Consider the following 23,196-nt stretch of genomic DNA (forward strand, 5'->3'; position numbering starts at 1 on the left):
AGAGTTGGTAAGCTTTTGTCTTTCAGATGCCGGAATGCAGTGTGAAGACCTCCGGAGCGCACGAAGAGTAGGTAAGCCTTTGTCTTTCAGATGCCGGAATGCAGCGCGAGGTGTTGGTGACAGCCGATGGACCAGGTAAGTGAAGAGCTGTCACTGAAGACCGTAATGCTAACCTGTTCTTTCTTGTCTTTATAGGTGTTGCTGAAGACTGGATTCAGGATGGTAAGCCTTTTTCCTTAGGCCCAGGATCAGATGCAGAAGACACGATGAGCGTTCTGCTGCAGAGGATGCAGAATAACGCAAAGCAAGATTCATCCATCGGGTGTGGTTTAAATAGCCTCCTGTAGTGCTTAGGTGTCTCCTTCCACAGCCACGCCTAGGTAAGAAAAGAGTTCCTGCTTTCCAGAAGAGTTCCAGTGTTCTGAATCTAGGGAGTGGCTCCTGCCCCACCCAACAGGAAAAGTAGTTCCAAACAGAAGAGGATCAGAGGCTCAACTGGCAGGCCAGTAAGCAGCATGGTCTGCTGCAGGTAAGTCCACCCAAGCATTATGAGCCCGGCGCTTCCAGCGCTGGGACTGGGCATATTTATGAGCCTGGTGCCACTGGCGCCAGGACTGGGTCCAAAAGGTCCCAATTGGGACTGGTTGGCACTCGGAACCTGGGTTATGGATCTGCTTCCAAGGGAGTTGGGAAAACCCTGACCTTTTGGAAGCAGAGATCATGACATTAGGTGTTGGCTCTGCCGACCGCGCCTTCTGGTTTGATGGCGATCTCTTGGCCCGAAGGAGTAGAGGACCTGCCCCCGCGCAAAAAACCCACCTCCAAAGCCAGATATGACCCCTCATTCAGCCAGCAAATCAACAGCCGGTTACGGTCCCTGAGAGTCTTCTGGGGGAACCCCAGATGGTACAGTTCTCAGCAGAGCGAATAGGGGTACAAGCAGTACAAGCAGTCTGCATGGCCATCCTCATCATACACGTTTTTGAGGCCGCAGGTTGCACACGGCCGAAACAATGACTTCTTCAAACCAACAGACGACATGGCGGGGCTTAGAAGAATCACACTGGAAACAGCGAAGGCTGCGTAGAACAAAGAGCAAATTCTCTAGAGAGAACAGGAGGTGATACCAACAGTTTGGAAGACGTTCGAAATCTAAAAGGAAGCCGCGGGTCGGGGCTATATATACACTGGACGTCCCATTGGCGCTGCAAAGCCCACAAAGACGTTGATAGGACACTCAAAGTTTCGAAGTTTTTCCATAGGAAAACCACTATATTAAAGTTACTGAGGTTTCCCAGCTGGACGACGGGAATAATTCATAGCATGTGAATCCATGAAAGATCCAATGCTGGAGAACCTGCTTGGTTGGTTTTGCAGTTGTTGAGGTCTCCAAGTCCATTGTCGCGTGCCTACTGTGACTGTTTGCATTTTTTAAGTGGACTTGCACGCTACACAGTTCCCACATGGAGAGTGCCCTTTCATTGCACAAAGGTTCCAGAGTCCCATGCTGGAGGTCTCTTGTTGGTACAGTGAATGTACCAGATGTTCCTGGATGTTTTTAGCCTGTTTAATGCAAAACGGGGTAACGGTTCCTCAGGGAGTTTGAGTCTTGCTAATGGGCAGTATTTGCGTATGATTTTCTTCACCTGGAAAGTGTGGGCTCCATGTGTGATCACGTAGGTCAGGCGATCATCATTTGTCGTGGTCAAAGCCTCTTTGGGTTGTAGTAATATCTCCCGATCTGTATACCTAGCTCGTTTCATAGAGTGATTTAACAGTTTCTTCAGATAGCCGTGTGACTCCAACCTTGTAGATAAAGTCTCTGCGTGTCAGTAGTAGTCAACCAGAAACGTGCAGTTCCTGCATATGCGGAGGAAAGGGCCATATATCAGGTTTTCTAAGGTATGGATTAGGTGGTTGCTAGAGTGATGCAGTAATGTGTTGTGATCGGTGGGTTTGCGGCATAGATCACACTCTAATGTTGAATGGTCAGGTCCAGGAAATTGCTCTCTCCATTACTCTCTGTTCCATCGTGAATTGAATACGTTCATTGCATGTGTTGCGTTGATCCATGCCCAGAATGCTTGCAGGTCCTCCTTCAGACCATCTCAGATGACGATAACATTGTCAATATACCTGTGTCAATATTTCACATGTGTTTTCCATGGGTTGATATTTGAGAGAACAAAGTAGTTTTCATTTTTGGCCATGTATATGATGGCAAGACATGGGGCAAAAGCTGCACCCATCGCCATACCCTTTGTTTGTAAGTTCATCTGATTGTTAAAAATAAACAAGTTCCCACACAGGACTATTGTCATCAGTTCCAGTATAAGATTGGTTGGGACCCTGGTCTGTAGGACATCAACTGTTCAATTGTGAGCCATTCCCTGATGCATTCAATGGCTGCATTCTGTGGAATACTTGTATACAGTGACTTGATGTCCATTGTCACTAAAAGTTGTTTCTCTGGATTAAACTCAAGTCCTTCGAAAACTGATGGTGTGGGTGGTATCCCGTAGGTAGGTGATCGTGCGGTCACTCAAGGGTTTAAGGAAGGTGTCCACAAACTTGCATATTGGTTTGAGGACAGACCCGCACCCTGAAACTTTGGGTCTCCTGGGGGATTAAGGGGGTCCTTGTAGATCTTTGGTAAAGCATAAGAACATGAAGTTCTTCCTTGTGCCTTAGTGAGTAACTCTGCTTCCTTCTCAGTGATCCAATCTCGTTGTTGCTACTGTATCTGAAATGTCCTGTTTGATTTCCTTTGTTTGATCCTTATGGAGGGTACTGTAGCTTTCTCTGTCATTCAGTAGTGTCATTACCATTTGTTTGTACTGGGTAGTGGACATAATGACTATGCCCCGCCTTTGTCTGCTGGTTTAATGACAACCTTTGTATTCCTTTCGAGGGAAGTAGGTGCGTCTCCTTTGATAGATTTTGGTGAATCCTACTTTGTCTGGTGTTAAGTTTATCTAGGTCCTGCAGTATGCATTTCTCAAATGTAAGCACATCACCCGGTACTTGGTTTTCTGAAGGTATAAAGGTTGATGGTGCCTGAAGTCCTTATTCTCGCTCATTTTCTTGAGTTATATGTCCCTGAAGGAAGCTACGTAGTCTAACCAAGCTTAAAAACCACTGTACCACCATTTCCAAGCTGTACCAAGGATAGGTGAGGTGGTGGTTGGGGGACATTTTGTTGCCATGGTCTCTGCTGGTATTTCGAGTTATCGTTCGCGGATGCACCACTACTCGATCCTGAAAGGTTACCCACCTTCTACGGTTGCTAGCCACCATATGTGCCTGTGGATCCTGAGGTCCTCCTTTATTTGTTGTTGTCAGGTAGTCATCAGCTGTGTAGGAATATATGGTTTCTCTATTGAAATTGCTGATGTCTTTTTTGTAGCTTCTTAGACTTTTTAGTTAAGGGTGCAGTTTTAAAATCCTCAAATTGTTTTGTAATGTCTCTCAATTGTTCCCTGGCATTCGTGATCAGGGTGCTAGTGATGAATTTTTCCTCCTTTGCTTCTAGGTACTTTAGTATGGTACCACTTATCCTCTGAGCTGTATGGAATGTTAGGACCATAAGGTTGTGACTGCATTTCATAGCTATGTAGCTAAAATTCGTCAAATATTCCTCATCTTCCAGGAATAAACAGGGTTTATTCCAGACTCTTAGTCCAGCCGGTATTATATTTGCCTTTAAATACTCCCATAAGAAGGTTCCATGGAGTTCTGCCCTGAAGCACTTCTTTTTGTTCGATGAAGTTGGTGGTTGGTTGGTGCCTCTAGAGTAAAAGCAATTACAGACCTGAGTATTTGTTGTTCTGTAAAGCTCGCAGTTGCATTCTCTGCCATACTGGAAAAGTCGACGGCCTAGAAACTGCAGTGTCTTCCTAGGGGGTGGAGCAAGAAATGGTGAGACCGGGTGAGGTCAATATAAGTAAAACTGGAGCATAGGTTAATCCTAATTCTGATTGTGCTCTCCTCTCTCAGCCCCAAGCTACCTGGGTTACCATACTTGGTAATAAAAAAATGGGGTTTGCCCAATCTTCCAGCCGTACTAAGGCAAATATATAAACATCAACAAGTAATTGTACCTCTGGGGAATTTACAAAATATATGCATAAACTTAAACATGAAAGACAGGTCATAAATTCAAGCTGTCCCATTTTTTAGGATGGGTCTGTAGGTCCATAGATCCCATCAATTCCACCCACTTGCACTGAGGGTACCCCTGTATTACAAAAAGGGGGGGGGGAATATATGTGTGTGTGTCAACAGCTGGGGAAATGTTTGAAGATAGTACGAAGAATTAGTGAAATCAAAAATATGCGCTTTACTGAAGACAATAATCAATCGATGCCTTAGTGAATATGACTATTGTTCATATTCACTAGTGACATAGTAATAGACTTCAAACACTAATAATTAAAACAAAGATATGAATCATAAATACTGCATAAAAAAGAAAAGGATACAAAAGAAAAGGATACAAAACGAAAAGACAGTACAAATCAATATCAATGGATTCCAAACGTGCAAAAAATTATAATAACCTGGAGTAAGTACATGCTTACTACCTATCAGACTTCTTAGCATATGTCATAAGATGTCATAGTCAAAGGAGGTAGAGAGAAAACCAGAAAGAAGGATGGGAAAATGAAACGGGCTCAAATTATGAGACCAACTACACAATTCCTTTTCATATTTAAATACACTGTGATTGACTTCCAGTGAACACTCTTTCCACTGTTCTTTAAAATCACATAGGGCTTTATGCCGCCTAATGGAACAAACTTTGTTCTAAATTGTTAACCCAACTTATATTTAAGTCCAAACAGGACCCTGTTTTTGCTGTTACTCAATGAAATCATAAGGGTCGGTTGGCTGCCAAGTAGCTTTAAGCTTTCAGCCCTCTATTAGGGCTGAAGAAACCATAAGGATCAGTTGTCTGCCGACGCGAAGGGTGGGAGCACGTCCAAGGATGTCACAGGAGCTGGTGGCTCCTGAACATGTGGTTTCCTTTGTTGTCACGTTTCGGTAGTGCTGAACAGTATGCCACCTTGTCAGGGCTCCAATTAGATGACCCTGTAAAGAACATATTCTCAGATTATATAAATTCTTCCTCCTCGATCTCCTCACCTGGGTCTTCTGTAGATTCTTCTGGTGATTCGTCCTTCTTTCGTCTTCGGGAGTCAATCTTTTTGCTGTTTGTCTGGAAGCGATAAGGGCGAGCTCCCCTAGAGGCCACATTGCCTTAAAAGCAGTCTGCCAGGCAGTGGGGACTCCGGGGTGCCAACCCCAACCCTTGGGAAAAGCCATATGGCAGAAAAACACTGGAGGTCTTGTAATCGTGCAGGATGGGTCCAAGAGGTATTCCTGGGTTATTGAAGTAGGATCCACCCAATCAGGTAAGTAGATTATACCCAGAAACAGAGAGGACTGATAGGGGATCTGAATGACAGGTAAGTCCAGCAGCAGAAAGTCAGAGTGTTCCACAGAGGAACGCAAAGCAGGAGTGTGAAAGCTGAAACACAGCGAGCTGACACAAATAATGCTGAACTGCAACTACCAGAATGCACTGGGAGATAGAAGCTACAGAATACACTGGGGCTGCAGCATGAAAGAGAGAGCAGTCTCTGCAGACAACGAAACCAAGAGGGCAGGCAAGGAAGAACTGCCAAAGGGAAAGAGCTGAGCAGCGCTGTCAGAGGAACAGCGTGGGGAAATGAAACACGAGGCATGCTGCAGCCCGTCGCTGCAAGGAGGGAAAGCACTGTGAGGAAATCCAACAGTACCTCATAGGAGCGGGAATGCAGAAAAGAACAGCGATGTAGGAAGCAAGGATGCGATCTACAGAGCGTATAACCTGAGGAAGTAACAAGGGTTGCAACGCCCCCAGGAGAGTTGTAGATGCCGATAAGGAAAGGTGGCGGCCATGTTGGAAATCAAATAGGCCGCTGACCTGAGTTGCGGCGTTAGCATTGCGGGATGATCAGCAGAACCGCCATAGCCTCCAGAGACCCCATCGGCGGCTCATGAAAGTATGACCCCTCTTAATCGGGGGTCCCCCGGGCTTAACTGGGTGCAGTTTATGAAACTGATGTATGAGTCTGGGGCATGGATGTGACGGACAGGCTCCCAAGTTCTTTCTGCTGTTGAGTATTCCTTCTAATGTACTAGGTATTGTAAAGTACCCTTCCGGTAACGGGAATCAACAAGACTTGACACTTCATACTCCTTAGGGATACCATTCCAGATAATCTCTTGTCCTTTTACCTTGCGTGAGAAGGGGTCGGCTAAGTAAACCTTAAGGAGGGATGTGTGGAATACAGGATGGATTCTCCTTAACCTATGTGGTAGTTTCATCCGGAAGGCCACAGGATTGACCTTCGCCTCAATGGAGAGAAAATGTGCCAGTATGAACCCATCTGGGGAGTAACTTTGTGGTTAACCAGACCTTGGATCCTATGTCCCAGAGAGGATTTGGTCTTCTGTTTCGATCCACCGATCTTTTGTTGGACATCTTGCTAGTTTCAAGGTTTCGGGAGGCTTCCTTGTAGGTTTCTTTTAGAGTGTCAATTAGCTGATCAACAGAGGGTACTTTAGCGGGAGGTAGTCCATTCCCGGGCAGGTGTTTGGGGTTATAACCATATGTACAGAAGAAAGGACTCATACCTATGGCGGTATGTTTGGTGTTATAATATGCAAATTCTGCCATAGGAAGCAGGTCTGACCAGTTATCTTGCTCTTGGTTGCAAAAACATTGTAGATATTGTTCGAGGATGAGTCTTTCTGTCTGACCGTTGCCCTGGGGATGACATCATGAAGATAGTGCTCGATGTATGCCCAGTCATTTACCAAGGTGGACCATGGTCAGACAGGATGGTGAGAGGAAGTCTGTGTAGCCTAACAATGTCTCGCAGAAAAATCGCTGGGGTTTCGGGTGCTGATGGAAGACCCTTCAGGGAGGAAAAATGAGCCAGCTTAGTAAATGAGTCGATAGCCACACATGATGGCGGTGTTGCCCAAGCAAAGGGGTAAATCCACAATAAAATCAGTAGACAGGTGTTGCCAAGGTCCCAATAGATTGGTGTCTTGTTGAAGAAGACCTAAATGTTTGGAGGTGGTGTACTTACTCCGGGCACATGTCGGGCACGGGGAAACCATAGGTCTTTACATCCTTACCAATCGAAGGCCACCAGAATCTTCTTGATACCAACTCCAAAGTAGCCGCTTGCCCCTTGTGTCCTGCAGTGGGCAAATCATAACACCATGACATGGTTAGTGTTGATAGCTCCTTTGTGTGTTTGTAGCTCCTTTGTAGGCAAAAACAAGGCTCTGTTACAGAAGAAGAGATCTCCGATTTGAGTCAAGTGATATTTATCAAGTATGGAGACATCTTCTTCAACAGAGGCCTGTTTGACTCCTTGCAGAAAGAGGTTGACTTCTCCCAGAAATGTCTTACCGGCCAGAAGTCTTTTGTGACCATGGTACTGTCCAGAATCATCCCCTAGGCTGCGAGACAAGGCGTCCGCCAGGACATTCTCTCGACCTGGGATGTATGTGATCTCAAAATCAAATTGGGAGAAAAAATATGCCCATCGGGCATGCTGGGTGTTCTGGCACTCCATTTGTTGGAGGACAGAGAGGTTACTGTGGTCTGTTCGTACCAAGAAAGGGAACGCTGCTCCTTGGAGAAGATGACGCCATCCCTCACAGGCTTGTCGGATAGAAAGGATCTCCCTCTCGAGAACAGAATCATTTCTTTCACTGGCTGTAAGTGTTCGAGAGTAGTAGGCTATTGGATTTTCCAGACCATCTTCACCCTTTTCTAGTAGAACAGCTCCTAATGTGCCTCCTGAGGCGTCAGCTTCCAGCACAAATGGACGTGTTTGATCAGGCTGAATGAGAACAGGTGCGGAATGAAGGTCTTCTTTAACTTTTGGAACGTCTTGTTGGCCTCTTAACCCCATTCAAACTGGACCCCTTTTTTAAGGAGTGCAGTGATGCGTAACACTATCTCTGAGAAGTTTGGTACAAACTTTCGATAGAAGTTTGCAGGACTAAGAGGTTCTGGATGTCTTTGATGGTCTTTGGTGCTGCCACTGTAAAATGGCCTTGGTCTAACAAGGATCCATTTGTATTCCTTCCTTGGATAGAATAAAGCCTAGATAGGAGATGGTGGAAACCTCGAAAAACACCTTTCTCATGCTTGGCGAGTAGATGGTTGATGTAACGCCTCTGACGTGTCTTTGGTGTTCTGTTAAATTGGAAGAATACACAAGAATATCATCGAGGTATACCACCACTGAAGAAGACAAGTTTGGCAAATACCCTTGCTGGAACACCGCCGGGGCATTCACTAGGCCGAACGGCATGACTTGGACTCACAGTGCCCCAACGGTGTCCGGAAAGCAGTCTTCCATTCTTCCCCCGACTTTATTCACAGGAGATGATAAGCTACCCAGAGGTCCAATTTGTAAGGACACTGGCCCCTTGAACAGCTTCAAGAACGTCCTTAATGAGGGGCATATTGAGACCCCTGTAGTCGATGCATCGTCTCAATTCGTGGGTTCCCATCTTTGAGATGAAGAATAGAGATGCACCTGCCGAAGAGCGGGACTCTCTTAGACCGTTGTGGAGATTGCTTGGAGCCTTCCTTTCTGGTAATGATAAAGGGAACATCCTTCCGGAGGATACGGTGGCGTCCAGACATAGGTCGATGGCACAGTCCTCCTTCCGATGAGGCGGTAGCTCTCTGGGGGTAACATCTTCAAAGACGTCAAGGTAAACCTGGTATTGAGGCGGTATGGTCTGCACCACTGAGGTGCAAAAAGATATCTTAACCCTGATGTGGGGTTTATCAGAGCATAGCTCCAGACAATGTTGGTGACAGACTGAAAACCCATGGTGTTGGAGGCCCAGTCAATGCTGGGGTTATGTCTAAGCAGCCACGGGATCCCCAGTATGACTGGGAAATGAGCTGCCCGGATCAGATCAAAAGCAACAGACTCCTTGTGGTGGAACATAGAGACAGAAATGGAGCACGTCTCTTGCACGATGGGTCTGGATGTTAAGGGAGATCTGTCAACTCCTTCCACTGGGAAGAGATTAGCCTTATCCTGCAGGGGTATGTGCTTCTCCTTGGCCCACGTAAGGTCCATAAAGTTACCTGTGGCCCCACAGTCCAACATAGCCATGACGTCTATATGGGGACCTCCTTGTATGTGCAAAAGTGTGCTAAAGACCATTAATCGGTTGTCAGAGGAGGCATCAGATCTTTGAGTAATGTCACAGGGACAGGATCCGTCAACCGCTATATTGGCCCTGGTTAAGGTCGGGGAACCTTGTTTCCCTGATGCTGAGGAAGGACTTCTGGACAGACCCTCAGGAGGTGCTTAGAAGACCCACAACACCTACAAAGTCCATCTTCCTTCCTTCTCTTCCATTCAGCAGCAGTCAGCAGTCCTCTGGAAGTACCTATCTGCATAGGCTCCTCCACCGCTTGTCCCTCAGAGGGCACAGAAGGGTTGGATGGTATCAGTTGGTACGGTCGGCTGCTCCTTCTCTCAAGCTTCCTTTCCAACAACCGGAATTCGATCTGGAGGTACAGTGTTACCAACTCTTGGAATGTGGTAGATCTGGCGACATGTGCCAGTTCAACCTTAATGTCTTTGTGTAGACCATGCCGAAACAAAGTCTGCTGCGCGGTATCTGGCCAACCGGCCTCAGTTGCAATCTTCTGGAAGACTGACACATACGACTGTACGTCCTGTGTGCCCTGTCTTAGGTCTAGTAGTGCCTCGTAAGAGGAATATTTCACCTCGGGACGATCAAATCGTGCCCTGAAGTGTTGGGTGAACAAGGTGTAGTCATTTATTGATGGATCTGCAGAGGTAATCAAGGGAGTTGCCCAGGCCAAAGAGTTTCCGACCAGCTTTGAAACCAGAAAACCCACCTTGGCTCCATCTGCCTCATAGGCTCTGGGCCGAAATGTGAAGTAAGCCATGCATGCATCTAGGAATTCTCCGAGTCATCTGGGGTTGCCGTCTTACTTTCCAAAACGGGAAGCCAATGGAGTAAGATCTCCTCTCTGGTAGTCTCGAACTGCAATCTGCTGGCTCAAGGTAAGGTTTTTAGCTCGAAGGGACTGGACATCTGCCATCAATCCTTGAAGGGCTGCTACCAACTCTTGGTATTTTTCCAAGGACGCCATAGTCTGTTCGGGGCATTGCAAACTCTCAGATTCTATAAGTTCTTCCTCCTCTATCTCCTCACCTGGGTCTTCTGTAGATTCTTCTGGTGATTCATCCTTCTTCCATCTTCAGGAGTTATTCTTTTTGCCCTTTTTCTGGAAGGGATAAGGGCGAGCTCCCCCGGAGGCCACCTTGCCTTAAAAGCAGTCTGCCAGGCAGTGGGGACTCCAGGGAGCCAACCCCAGCCCAAGGAAAAGCCGTAAGGCAGAAAAACCCTGGAGGTCTTGTAGTTGTGCAGGATGGGTCAAAGAGGTATTCATGGGTTATTGAAGTAGGATCCACCCAATCAGGTAAGTAGATTATACCCAGAAGTAGAGAGGACCGATAGAGGATCCGAATGACAGGTAAGTCCAGCAGCAAGAAGTCAGAGTATTCCACAGAGTAACGCACAGCAGGAGTGTGAAAGCGGAACCACAGTGAGCATACACAAATAACACTGAACTGCAACTACCAGAATGCACTGGGAGATAGAAGCTACAGAATACACTGTGGCTACGGCATGAAAGAAAGAGCAATCTCTGCGGACAACGAAACCAAGAGAGCAGGCAAGGAAGAACTGCCAAAGGGAAAGAACCGAGCAGCGCTGTCAGAGGAACAGCGTGGGGAGAGGAAACAAGGCAGGCTGCAGCCCTTCGCTGCGAGGAGGTAATGCACCGTGAGGAAATCCAACGGTGCCTCAGAGGAGCGGTGAATGCAGAAAAGTGCAGCGATGTAGGAAGTAAGGATGCGAACTACGGAGCGTATAACCCGAGGGAGTAACAAGGGTTGCAACGCCCCGAGGAGCGTTGTGGACGCTGATAAGTAAAGGCGGCGGGCATGTTGGAAATCAACTAGACCGCTGACCTGAGTTGCGGCGGTAGCATCGCTGGACGGTCAGCGGAGCCGCCATAGCCTCCAGAGATCCCATCGGCGGCTCATGACACATATGTGGGTCTATCAAAGTGCAATGTGGGTGGTGCTCGAACAAAACGAAGCATTATGTGCTAGTTGACCTCGGTATGCCGGGGGTGGGGGGGGCAGACTTCCCCTCCGGTGGGTATTCCCATTCCTGTTTGAGAGCAAGGCACTGCAGTTATAGAGGGGAAAATGTCAGTCGTGTGGCAGTCGTTCCTTAAGTATGCCAGACAGCGGCGGTGAAGTTCGTGTAGTTCTGTGTTGGCTGCTCCTATAGTCACAAAGGATAAGGCATGACTCCGTTGGTGTCCTATGTGCCTAAATTTTGTATTCGCGTAGCACGGGGAGGGTCTTTGTGTGATAGTTAGGAAAGGGGGATCCACTGTCCAGATGCAGGTGTGTCCCTATAAACGTGTGGGAACAGGGGGGCTTTTGTTAGCAAAATGGGAAATCCATGTATTAAACAGTTACCTGTTTAGTAGAAAAGTCGGCGTGGCGTGGTTGCCAACGTTGATCGTGGAACTCAGTGCGCGTACTGCCAAGTGTTAGGATCGTTGTCCTAGCAACCAGCACCTGTCATGCCAACGGAGGTCTAATAGCCAGCTACATTCGGCCGCTGTCACGTCGATACCGTAGTTTTATGGGCGCCTAGTCAGGTTCACACAGCTGCGAGGCTCCGTTGTGTCGTTGCCATGGCGACATGGACACCTAGTCAAGTGCTCAGAGCTATTTGACTGGAGCCATTGGCCTTCCTTAGCAAGTGGATGCTTGAAAGAGACACTTTGCCATCTTTAAGGAGACATTATTTGAAAGGACCACTTATGCCATTCTACCCGAGACATCCAGGGGAAGGGACCCCGCCACCGCCCCATGGATACAAGGAGTATTTTGATTAGTTTATCGATTTGTTTTTTGGAACACTTTTCACCAAACTTACATCAGATACACTTTCCTTACACTCTTAGTTGTTCAATTTTAGTGTGAGGATCAGATTAATGTTTTGAACACAAAGACAGTTTATATAATTTTGGCAACGAGACACAGAATGATCTTTAGTTTTAGTTTCCTAGGTAGGGAAACTCTTTAGGATAGGGAAAGATAGGCCTTTATCCAACCCTTTTGTTTTAATAAAGATGTCCGATGTTGAAAACACTACCACTTTGTGTCCGCCTCTCACTTATGACCACTCAGAGTATTCCATACTTTGAATGGAAGGAGATGCGCTCAACCATGGATTAAAAAACACAGAAACCTCAACCACCAAAGGACCAATCGCCCACAAATCTTTGGCCCTTAGGTCACACAATCTTTTATTTTTGGAATGTTGCAATGGCATTCAGTCTCTTTTTAATCCACTCTGGGCTCCAAGCTAAAAGGAAGACATTAGCTTCAGCTAAATGTCAATAGAATGTAGTTTCGGGATCACAAACATGATGGCCTCACTAGCTCAAAAGTAGTGGATTCTAGCATTTCAATTTACAAAGTATCATAGAATAACAGTCCTTATGGAAAAGAATAACAGGATTCAATACTGCAATGCTGCCTCTAGCAGTAACAGATCAAATGCATTAACATGAGGGGGCATAGCCTAAATGTAGCAGAGAAGTGCAGGGTTCCATACCAGGCATCAAAGTGATACAATGGGACTATTATGCACCTGCAAGCAACTTACTCTTTGAGGTTGTCATAAGCTTCTTCTAGTTTAGCCTTTTCTTTACTAACAGTTAACAACTGTGTCTCTCTTTTCTCCAGCTTTTCTTGAAGTTCATGGATCACCTATATGAAATAATCCAAAATACACAAAGAATACATCAATGACAGTGATGGCAGCAATTCTCAGAATAGGTTATATCTGAATCCAAGGGGCAGTAACTCCATCAGGTTTGCTAGTCAGTTTCCCAATCTGAACCAGCAGAAAAATGTGTGCATTGCCTAAATATAACAAGATTACTGGTTCATTGTATGCACGTTAATCATTTTAGAAATGATAATCTGCATAGTTAACACATTGTTCATGGAGTATAACCAGTACGACTGGACCAGAACATTAAACAAATTACCAATCAAAGTAACAAAGGATCGTGGAGGTTATAAGGGGGCATTTGCCTGCCCCTTTTTGTCCCATACAGAGAAAATAACAATCTTCTGACTGAAGGCACAAACCCCCCCCCACCTCTCAATTTAGAGCCCATCCCTGCCACTCTCCCCCCCTCTTCATTTAAGACAGAGGAAACCTCTCCTCCTGCAAAATGAAAACGGTAGGGGAAAAAAGCCAAATGCCATCTAATCAGCTCGAACTATACCAGGGTGGTTGCTAAGGTCATCATTCAGGGGAGCTATAGCCTAGTAGAACCTGTTTAGCTTGGCACCAACAGCTACCAGGAGCTACCTTTGGCTCCCCAGACCAACTGATGCTGAAAAAACATACCTATGTGAATTTAACTCTGTGTTTGGGACAATCTATAAATACACATTAGGACACCTCGATTCAACTTGTAAAGCTTTACGGGTAATAAACATCGGCACAATTATATATGTGCATCTTATGTGGAAGTTAGGGTTTGCAAATGCTATGCACTGGCTCTGAATTTCCCAGTGGTAGCTCTTGGTCACCGATTAATAAAGGATACTGTGAGAAACCCGAGGGTGTTCTCACAAGTAGTCCCTGGGTTCCATTGCCCATGTGGCCAGAGAAGGGCCATCACTCTTGGATCCCAACCCTGGGGGCGGACCAATGAGGGAGGATCACCCGGGAAGGGGGTCTTTGTGGACTGCAGGGAGGGCGTCCGTAGGCGAGGTATGGTAAGCGCATGTTCCATGTCCGAATCCTTCCTACCCATCTTTTTCGTTCATTGGACATTGTTACTCCAGTCCCATCCTGCCCCTTAACCTTCCCTAACCAAAAGGGAAGGCAAAATCTCAAGGTCATCTAGAAAGACCAAACCCCTCTTTAACTCTTAGCACTAACCTGTTTTTTCCTTCCTAGAAACTTAGAAGAAGTACTGGGAACCACCCCTTTTTCCTCCCAGATGTTAGGGAACTCAAACTTGTGAACGGAGGATAGCACAGGGGCAACGCGCTTTTCTTGTAAGCAAGAGCACGCAGAGCAACAGACTTTCGAATCCCGGATCTGCGCTTGGAAACCAAACTCAGGAATGGTATTAGGCGTGTTATTAAAAAAAAAGAATCAAAGTAAAATTAAAATAAACCTCAATTCCGCACCTGGTACCGTAAAGAGTAGCAGACAAGTTCAGGCTCCCACAGGCCATCCAAGGTATTTGCAATCTTATACCATATCCCCTGCCCCTTTTCCAACAAATACTGAGACGAGAAGGAGGCAACTTAGATCAGTAAAGATTATCCATAGGAATAACATGTAGAAAACAAGGAAAACCTACCCTAGAATGAACTCTGGCTGTCCCACTAATAGAGTCAGGCAGTTTCAGGCATTCAATAGTAACCACTCACAACTGACTCCACTTGACTGGCGTAGTCACTATAGAAGGTGTGGTCTTACACAAAGGTATGAGCGAGTAGGAGAGCAAGCAGAAGAACGACTTGGGAGGTGAGACGAGACGTTAGAGTTGCCCAGAACCAGAGGCCAGAGAACCCTTGTGTGTGAATGCCTGTTCCCCTGGGCTGGTGAGACAGCCCAGGAGTGTGAGGGGTAGGTGGTGAGACTCTGACCTCAGAACAAAGAGCTGGAGTGAAGCGGCAATGCAGAAGTCAGCCCAGTGAGTCTGAAAGCTTTACAATGCCGGGTTCTGACGAGCGTGATACAAGGTAATGCCGGAAATGCATAAAAAAAAGAGGACCACGTTTGAATGGGCATTCGTTTGAAGTCAATGGGAAGTCTTCAACAAAAATACAAGTAACAGTGTAACAGTGCAAGCGTGAAACGAGCTTGTGTGTTGGACGATGAAACGATATGAATGAAAGAGGACAAGACGCCAGTGGGAAAAGGTGCAAGAGGTACGAAGGAAAGGACAGTATAAAAAAGGGTGCAAGTGACCCAAAAAGAAACGAAACAAGTTCTATAGTGCACGAAAACATGAAAGAAGCATGCAAGAGGCACAATCAAGATAAGTAATAAAGGTCAGCGCAAGTGTGCACGGAAAAGGCGAAGGAATGTAGGGAAATGGTGCAGAGAGCACCTGAAGATAAAATGTGCAAAAGGAAGTGAAAGTAACGAACCAAGAGAGGGGCAAAGGGTCAGAGTAGTCGCAATGAGGAAAAGTAAAGAGCATAGCATTCTTGAAAGCCTCCGATTCTACCCCTTAAGAGGATGATATGCAGGAAAGATTGTACATAAGAAAAAGGCACATCCTCACCAGATGACTGTGTTTTGAAAAGTGGAAGAGGCATGAGCTTGGGGAATGGAACCCTGAGAGGCCTATTGTGAAAAGTAGACTGTTTTGTATTGAAAGCTGAAAGTGAACAAGGTAAAGCTTAGGGAAGGGAACCCCAAGGAACTCAAGGACATTGGAGTTGTTTGAAAACACTTTAAGGGCCCTGTGGAGAAGGTCGTACGAACAGCCCTGGTGAACAAACTCATCTTTGTGACATTGACCAAATTACACCTGGTGAGAAGACCACCTGAAACCAACTTTGGTTTTGCCATTTTTGTTGTACCACTATTTTTCCTTTTCAAAAGTCTTCCCATCACATTTTTGTACAGCGTGAGGGAAGCAGAGGTTTAGACACAGAAGGACTTATTTTAGACTATAAAACGACAACGGCCATTTAAAATATCAGTTAAGGCAACTATCCTTTTAGAGTTGGGGCCAGTCAGGCATTCCACCACATCAGGAACCTTAATAAATAAAGGTTTTTAAACAAATACTTTTTTTTTCTTTTTCACATAACTTTTGAATGGCATTTTTCAAATAAGTAAACTTCTCCCAACTCCCCAGTCCTTGTTCCCCTCTTCCCCCTACCCAATCCTCTTCCACTGTACTTTTCCCTTCTGCAGTTGTTATAACATCCTTTGTTTCTGTCTTCTTCCTTCGTATATGGCTAGCCCTTCCCTTTTTCCCTTCCCAATGGGTATCCCCCTTAATCGCACAATCCCAGACGTTTGAGTTTCCTTGGGCACCAGGAGTCCCTGGTATCCTTCTTTAAGAATTTAAGTACTAGGTCCCAATCGGCAAGAAAGCACCCAGAATCTCCCTGAAGAGAGGACACCCATTCCAGTGATGCAAAGTGCCAGACCTTTCCCAACCATTCATGTTCCCTCGGCAGCTTTTTTTCCAGTTTTGTGAAATGACCAGTGCCCCCGCCATCATTAGTAACACATACACCTTTCGATGAGCCATTAGTGGCAAGTCACTAAGTACTCCTCCTATGGATCACCATTCCTCTATTTCCCCTTCCTGTTACCCCTAGGATTTCCTCGATAGCCCCTTCTATCTTGTTCCAGAACTGCGTAATGCGTGGGCACTCCCACCACATATGCTCCCATGTCCCTAGCACCCCACATTCCCTCCAGCAATTCTGGGATACCCGCTGGAAGCACTTATGAATTTGCACCAGGGTGAGGTGCCACTGAAACATTAGTTTCAACCATATCTCCTGCACTTGAATTGACCTCATGAGCTTGGGGATATTTGTCCAAAACTGGGCCCAATCCTCCGCATCAAATCAGGCCCCCCCCTGAGGTTTCCCATTGCTTCATGTACCGCCTGTGACTTTCTACCTCATATTCATTGATGTGTTGCGCCCACCATATGTTGGTCCCCGGAGTCTGATATGAGCTGTTTTTCAAAGAGTACAACGGGTCTCGTCGCTGCCTTCCTGTTTGTTGGGTGTAATATGCAGTGTCTTATTTGTGCACAATGGAATCTTTCAACTTCTGACACCGAATAGTCTATTTTGCACTGGTTAAAGGTCTTAATCATCCCTTCCTCAAACATATCCCTTAATTTGAGACATACTCCTTTTTTCCCCACTCATTCAATGCAGGTCCTCATTCCTTGGGTGAATTGCGGGTTATGCAATATTGGGGTGCATGGTGATGGCAATGTTGTGAATCCTGCTCTACTTACTAAATCATCTGAAGTATCTCCCACTAGGGTTCCAATCTTGCTAATGTACATATTTCCTGGTCTGCCCCTTTTTGGTTTCCACAGAACTCCCTCAAGGTGACCCCATGCCACGGCGTTGTCCATATGTCTCCAAACCTGCCTGTCATCTTTTACCCAGTCCCTAAGGACCTTCGTCTGCACCACCAGGTAGTGTGCCCCAACATCTGGTTCTCCCATTCCACCTGTTTTGTGGCATCGTCATTAATGTTCGTTCCACCCTAGATTTCCTATTATTCCACACAAATGTACCCGTGTGTCGCTGAATAGTTTGGAAAAAGGAATTGGGTTCCTTTATTGGCAGCACTGTGAAGTAATATAATAGTTTTGGTAAAATAACCATTGTCAAAACATTCATTCTACTGATCCATGATATTGACAGTGGGCCCCATTCCTGTAGTACCCCCTCAACCCCCCCCTCCGACTTCTCCCACTAACCGAGTGTAGTTCGCCGTGTATAACGATTTTATGTCTTTCGTAATATTAACCCCTAGGTATCTCATAGCCTTGGCGGCCCATGAATATATGAATGATTGTTTGAGTTCCTTCTCCACTAGAACCGTAAGGTTTAATATCTCTGATTTCTGAATATTTATTTTTAAACTCACTACAATCTCAAATTTGCTCACTTCTCTATCTAACGCCCTTATCGATCCTTCCGGTTCCCTATAACAGATAATCCGCGAATGTGGTTACCTTGTGGATGCATCCCCCAAATGGAACTCCCAATATGTACGTTGATTCCCTAATTGTTGTCATTGGTGGCTCTAAATGGATTGCGTAGAGTAGACAGCGGGCACCCCTGTTTCGTATCGTTTGAGACCCTTACTGCACCCGAGAGATGACCAGTGATCAATAGTCGCAGGGTTGGATTCGAGTAATTCCCTTTTATTTTTGCCATACATTCAGACCCAAATCCCATTTTTTGTCATAGTATGAAAAAGGAACTGCCACTCCACTCTATCAAACGCTTGTTCAGCGTCAAGGGCAATCAATATGGGCGGGATCTTCTTTATATTGACCTTTTCGATTGGGTAATTTATTCTCTTGGTGTCATCCCCAGTTGGTCTGCCCCTTATAGACCCTGATTGGTCAGTGTTGATGATGCTCCGAAGGAGCCGATTTAGCCGGGAAGCTAATATTTTTGTGTAGATTTTAGCGTCTGGGTTGATTAATGCTATGGGTCTATAGGACGTACAACTTGCTGGGTCCTTTTCTGGTTTCAGAAGCAGCATCACCTTAGCCTCCTCCATCGTTTAGGGTGATCTTTCCCACTGCCCCAAAGGTATTGAAAATGGAAACCAGGTGCGGGAGAAGTGGTTCCCTAAATGATTTATAGAAATCGGCCGAAAAGTCATCCGGCCCTGGTGATTTATTGGTGGGGAGCGATATTATAGCTCTACGTACTTCCTCTATCGCAATGTCTTGTTCTAACTCCAATTGTTTTTGGTCTGTTATGACTGAGATCACAGCCCTCTAGGTAATTCAGATGCTCTATGCGGTCATCGAATTTGTATAATTGTGTAGCATGCCATGAATTCCTGTATAATGTCCTTTGTCTCCGAACTCTCCCCGCCCTCTCTTGGTTTAATTTTCAATATGGTTTTTGCCTTTTCCTCCTTCCCGAGTAGCCTTGCTAATAGTCTATCCAATTTATTTGCTTTAACATAATATTTGGGTCTGAGGTACAGCAGTGAATGTTCTGCTTCCCTCGATTGCAAGATATCTAGTTGCCCCCCTATGGCCTTGTACTCCTTTTGAGTTTTCCCACTAGCCCCCACTCCCATTTTTGCCATTACTTTTTTCAGCTGTTCTTCCAGATCCCTCTCTAGGCCCCTTCTCGCTCTCCCTTTCGGACTTTTATCCCAATAATCATTCCTCTTATTGTTGCTTTTAAGAGTCCCATCTTACATGCTGGTTTGTGTCCTCCGTTGTATTATCTATGAATAATCCCTCACTGCTATTCTGTAATTCCTCTCTCACTATTTTCGTCCTTAATATATACACCGGGTATTTCCATTTCCATAACCCAGGAGTCATGTTATTCCTTTTCGCTATCAGGGTTAGGGGGGCATGGTCTTCTATCAATATTGCTCCGACTTCTATTTCTAGTACCATGCTGTAGTGATAAGCAGTTCCCGCACCTCCCTGGGATCCAGCCCTTTGTGCAAAGTAAATCACTCCTAATTACCTTCCCACACAAATAAGGTTTAAGACGCACGATGATCTCAGTCTGGAAAAAAGCCAATCACACAGAATATATGATGCTTGCATTTATTATCTACAGTGGCTAATGAAAACTAAGCAGCAATTTATAATAATGTGGAAATAGAAAGTGCAAGCTATATAATGCCAATTATCAATCACAGATGAATATGCAATTATTTGGTCTTACGCTCCTAATGAAATGTAGATGAAGGTACGATCTGATCACACCCAGGACCCTCGCCGCTACAGGTGCCCGGCACTCCTCAGAAGAGGAGAGGACTGGCCAAGCCCCCCACAGTCCTACACCAGAGCGGGGATGTGATGTTAGGAGTCTCGGCCCTGATAGTGCACAGCTGGTCGTCCAGGCACTGTTCTTCTTGATACGCGCGTCTTTCCAACAGCCCAGGATGAGTCCCCCCTTCCCTGGTCCAAGTATAGTTCTCTTATTAGGAGCTGCACGTCAATCATCATGACGTGTCAGCTCTTCGAGAAGCTTCTAGGCTCTCCCTTCCCGGCAGTAAACATGTTTTTTGCTTGGAAAGTTACAAGACTGGAAACAGCCAGTCTTGGCTCCCAGGCTTCGGGCACTGTGTTTTGAAAAGATCAGACATTCTTGCCTTATCAGTGCACCTGACTCGCAGAGCGAAGACGAGCAAAGCTGTACCTGGCTCCCAAGGGCTGCATAGAGCCTCTTGCAAATGCTAGATGTTTTATGTCTTCAGAAAAGGCCTTCGCAATTAACCCCTTGCAAGCATGCAGGCTCACCCAGTTCGAGAGTCCTGGTTGATGTCAGCATTTTCCTCCACGCTTCGAATAGGCTCTAATACACACAAGATAGCTCAGTGGGTTAGTGCAAATGCAGGTTACTGCAAGCGCCTAGCAGCTTATCACGACACATGCCTAGCAAGGTCTACGACACCCAGATGTAGTCTATCCTGGAGGCCATCTTATGCACATGAGAGAAGAAAGTATATCCCTTTGTCACCCCTCCCCCCTTCTTTTCCCTCCAGGCATCCACCAAAGCAGTCACTCTCGTCCCTCTCCTAATTCTTTCGAGGGCCTACATTGTGTACCCACCCTTCCTCTGCTTCTGGGTCCCAAGCCATATTAACGCCATCTGACAATATGATCTGTCCTTTGGCACATTTTTCCACCCGGTCTAGGATTTCCTGAATGAAGCTATCCTGACCAGTGTTGGGAGCGTATATGGTGGCAACCGAATATATAGTTCCACCCTCCCTTGCAGGATGGCTGCCACGAATCTCCCAATAGTGTCTTTTCCCAGCTCCCCACATATATATCGAGATGATTATGCACCGCTATTAATACCCCTCCTCACCCAAACCCCCCCGCCCACCCCATTGGACTGGAGGATTTGTCGGTAACCCTGGATCTTTATTTTGTGTGCATCTGTGGCTTGGACATGTGTTTCCTGTAGGGTCAGGAAATCTTGTTTTCCCTTTGTAGGAGCCATTCTAACATCTTCCTTTTTAAGGGCGAGTTCCTCCCATTTATATATAGGGACATAACTCTCAATCCTACTGTGATGCTGGAAATGCATCGGAGGGACAGGGCCTCCGTATCCCTATCCTTTACTGCTTTTTATCGTGTGTTCTGTCGTGTTTTCAGCACAGGAGTTCATGTGGGACTCCTGGCGGTGCAGCTCTCTCTCTTTTGGTTTGGTGAACAGACCCGTGGGATAGCCTTATGGCAAACATGGGCGGGGGTACAACCCTGTGCCCCTAGTGTATGTTTTTGGGCACCTGTGGGTGGCCCGCAGAGCAGGGTATGGGCTGGTGGCAGCTCCATGCTGAATTTGACAGGTGCGCAGAGTATCCTCCATTTTGGGATACCCCGGCCCTGCCATTGCGATCAGTTGATTCCTAATGGAAAACAAGATGGCCCCGGTGGCCTCTTGCGTTCTATTACCCATTACCTTGTTTTCCCAAAGTACTGGGAAGCCCTGACTCTGTCCCTTCCCCCTGACTGGCTGCGGGGTGTTGTTGTGAAGGCCCGGCCAGACTAGCTGGAGCCTTCCCAGTGATGTATGTTGTGGGTACCTCCTGTGGGTGGGACCTGGGTGAATAGAGTGTGTGACGAATATGCATTCTGTGTTGTGGGTGTCTAGTATCTGGTGGTTGACACAATGACTGAGACAACCCTGCCCGAAACCGGTATGAATGCAGCTTGGGGTGTTGAATGGCTCGGTACTTGTCCCAATACACATAACTTGTTGTGAGTGTCTGGAGAGAAGTGAATGGCCTGAATACCTCGTGTGCCTGATTGGCTGCCTGCCTGCATGAATGGCCGTAGTCGTGATTGGATGCTTGAGTGTGACCCAGCGGAATGAATGGGAGATCAACAGTATATCTGGGGACCTCTCACTGCTAGGAATCGTGTTCAGAAGCTGAAGTCCACTACGACGAGTAACTGGAGTAACTGACGCTTGACCTTGAAACCCCCGCTGGACGAGAAGGAGTGCTGTGGCTCTCCCTCGCAATCTGAAGGCTGCGTGTTTCCAAGGACTGACCCAGAGAGGACCTTGTAAGCCGCCCTCTTCCCAAGCTACGAGGGACCATCGTGCACAGCTGATCTTTGCCAACGCTCCCTGGTAGACAGACCTTCGACAGGCTGCCGACCCGATACGGGGACTGCTGCGGAACTCCAAGGAGAAGCACCCGGACTGTTGTCCGCCACTGTCGACGACCGCCGTCGCCGACCGGAGCCGCCGTGCTCCCGTTTGCCTAAGAACTTTCATTGATCATCGGACGCTCTCGTCTGCATCGTCATCCGCTTGTCTCCCGCTGGAGAAGGCCTGACCGTCGACGCGCCGAGGAGCATCCACCGGTGGGTTTCCCACCACCTAAAGACCACAGAGACGCCAACGACTCGACACCCTTGCTGGGCCACAGTTCTTCATCATCTCTTTGAGGTCCAGAACTATCGTCACCGAGGTGCCCCGCACGCCTCTTCCTTGCCGGACGCCAACGCTCTGTCGTCGACGAGCACCGCTAGGAACGAAGTTGCCACTTCCCTGCCGTAGTTCACCCTGTTCACCGTCGGACGTTCGACGACCCGTGACTCCTGCCTTAAAGGGAGGGCACTCAAGAAGGGCCGTCGATTCCCCGACACCGAACGCCAAGTTCCCCGACACCTCTCGACGATCCGTGGCTCCCGCCTGAAAGGGAGGCACTCAAGAAGGATCGGTCGGCGCATCGTCGGAGAACTCTACTCCACCAGGTACATTGGGGGGGTAAAACCTTAATAGGAAGAAGTAAGACTATCGAACATTATATGGACTGGGCTTGTGCTATATATCTTTATTTACAGGTTGCCCAGGTAGGGGGGGGTCTCCACTCAGAACTGCGCCTAGCGGTAGGGGTCAGTGTTCTGCCAATTGTGCCAACCATCTTACGTTCCTGCCTATCTCTATTGCTGGTTTCCTCGTTATTAATCTGTGTGACATTTTAACCGTACAGTTGATGCACTTTAATGAGATTTGATAACACTAGTGGTACCACTTTAGAATTGTATATATTTATCATTATTGACTTCCAAGTACAAAGTGCGCTATTGTGATCGTGTACATACCTTTGAATATTAATTATATAAAGACTGTTTTCAGTAATACAGTGTGTGGACATTCCTTTGTGGGTGTTCGGGGACCACACTGTACTTAAGAACCAGCCTGCATCACCTCCAAAGAAGCTAGGCCTTGATTGCTCGTCCATTGCTACCTTATAGAGAATCTT

The 23,196-nt window shown here is 46.6% G+C and overlaps 1 protein-coding gene across 2 annotated transcripts in view; it reads right to left on the reverse strand.

Annotated features, from left to right (window-relative positions):
• Positions 1-23,196, reverse strand: part of TMF1 (TATA element modulatory factor 1) — a 418,170-nt gene that overhangs the window by 284,958 nt on the left and 110,016 nt on the right. For both annotated transcript variants that reach the window (XM_069643800.1, XM_069643801.1), the window contains exon 3: positions 12,829-12,932. In XM_069643800.1, the coding sequence (XP_069499901.1) occupies positions 12,829-12,932 (104 nt within the window). The remainder of the gene's footprint in view (positions 1-12,828; positions 12,933-23,196) is intronic.

Source organism: Ambystoma mexicanum, chromosome 2p, assembly GCF_040938575.1.
Source record: "Ambystoma mexicanum isolate Mex_15411 chromosome 2p, UKY_AmexF1_1, whole genome shotgun sequence".
NCBI lineage: Eukaryota > Metazoa > Chordata > Amphibia > Caudata > Ambystomatidae > Ambystoma > Ambystoma mexicanum.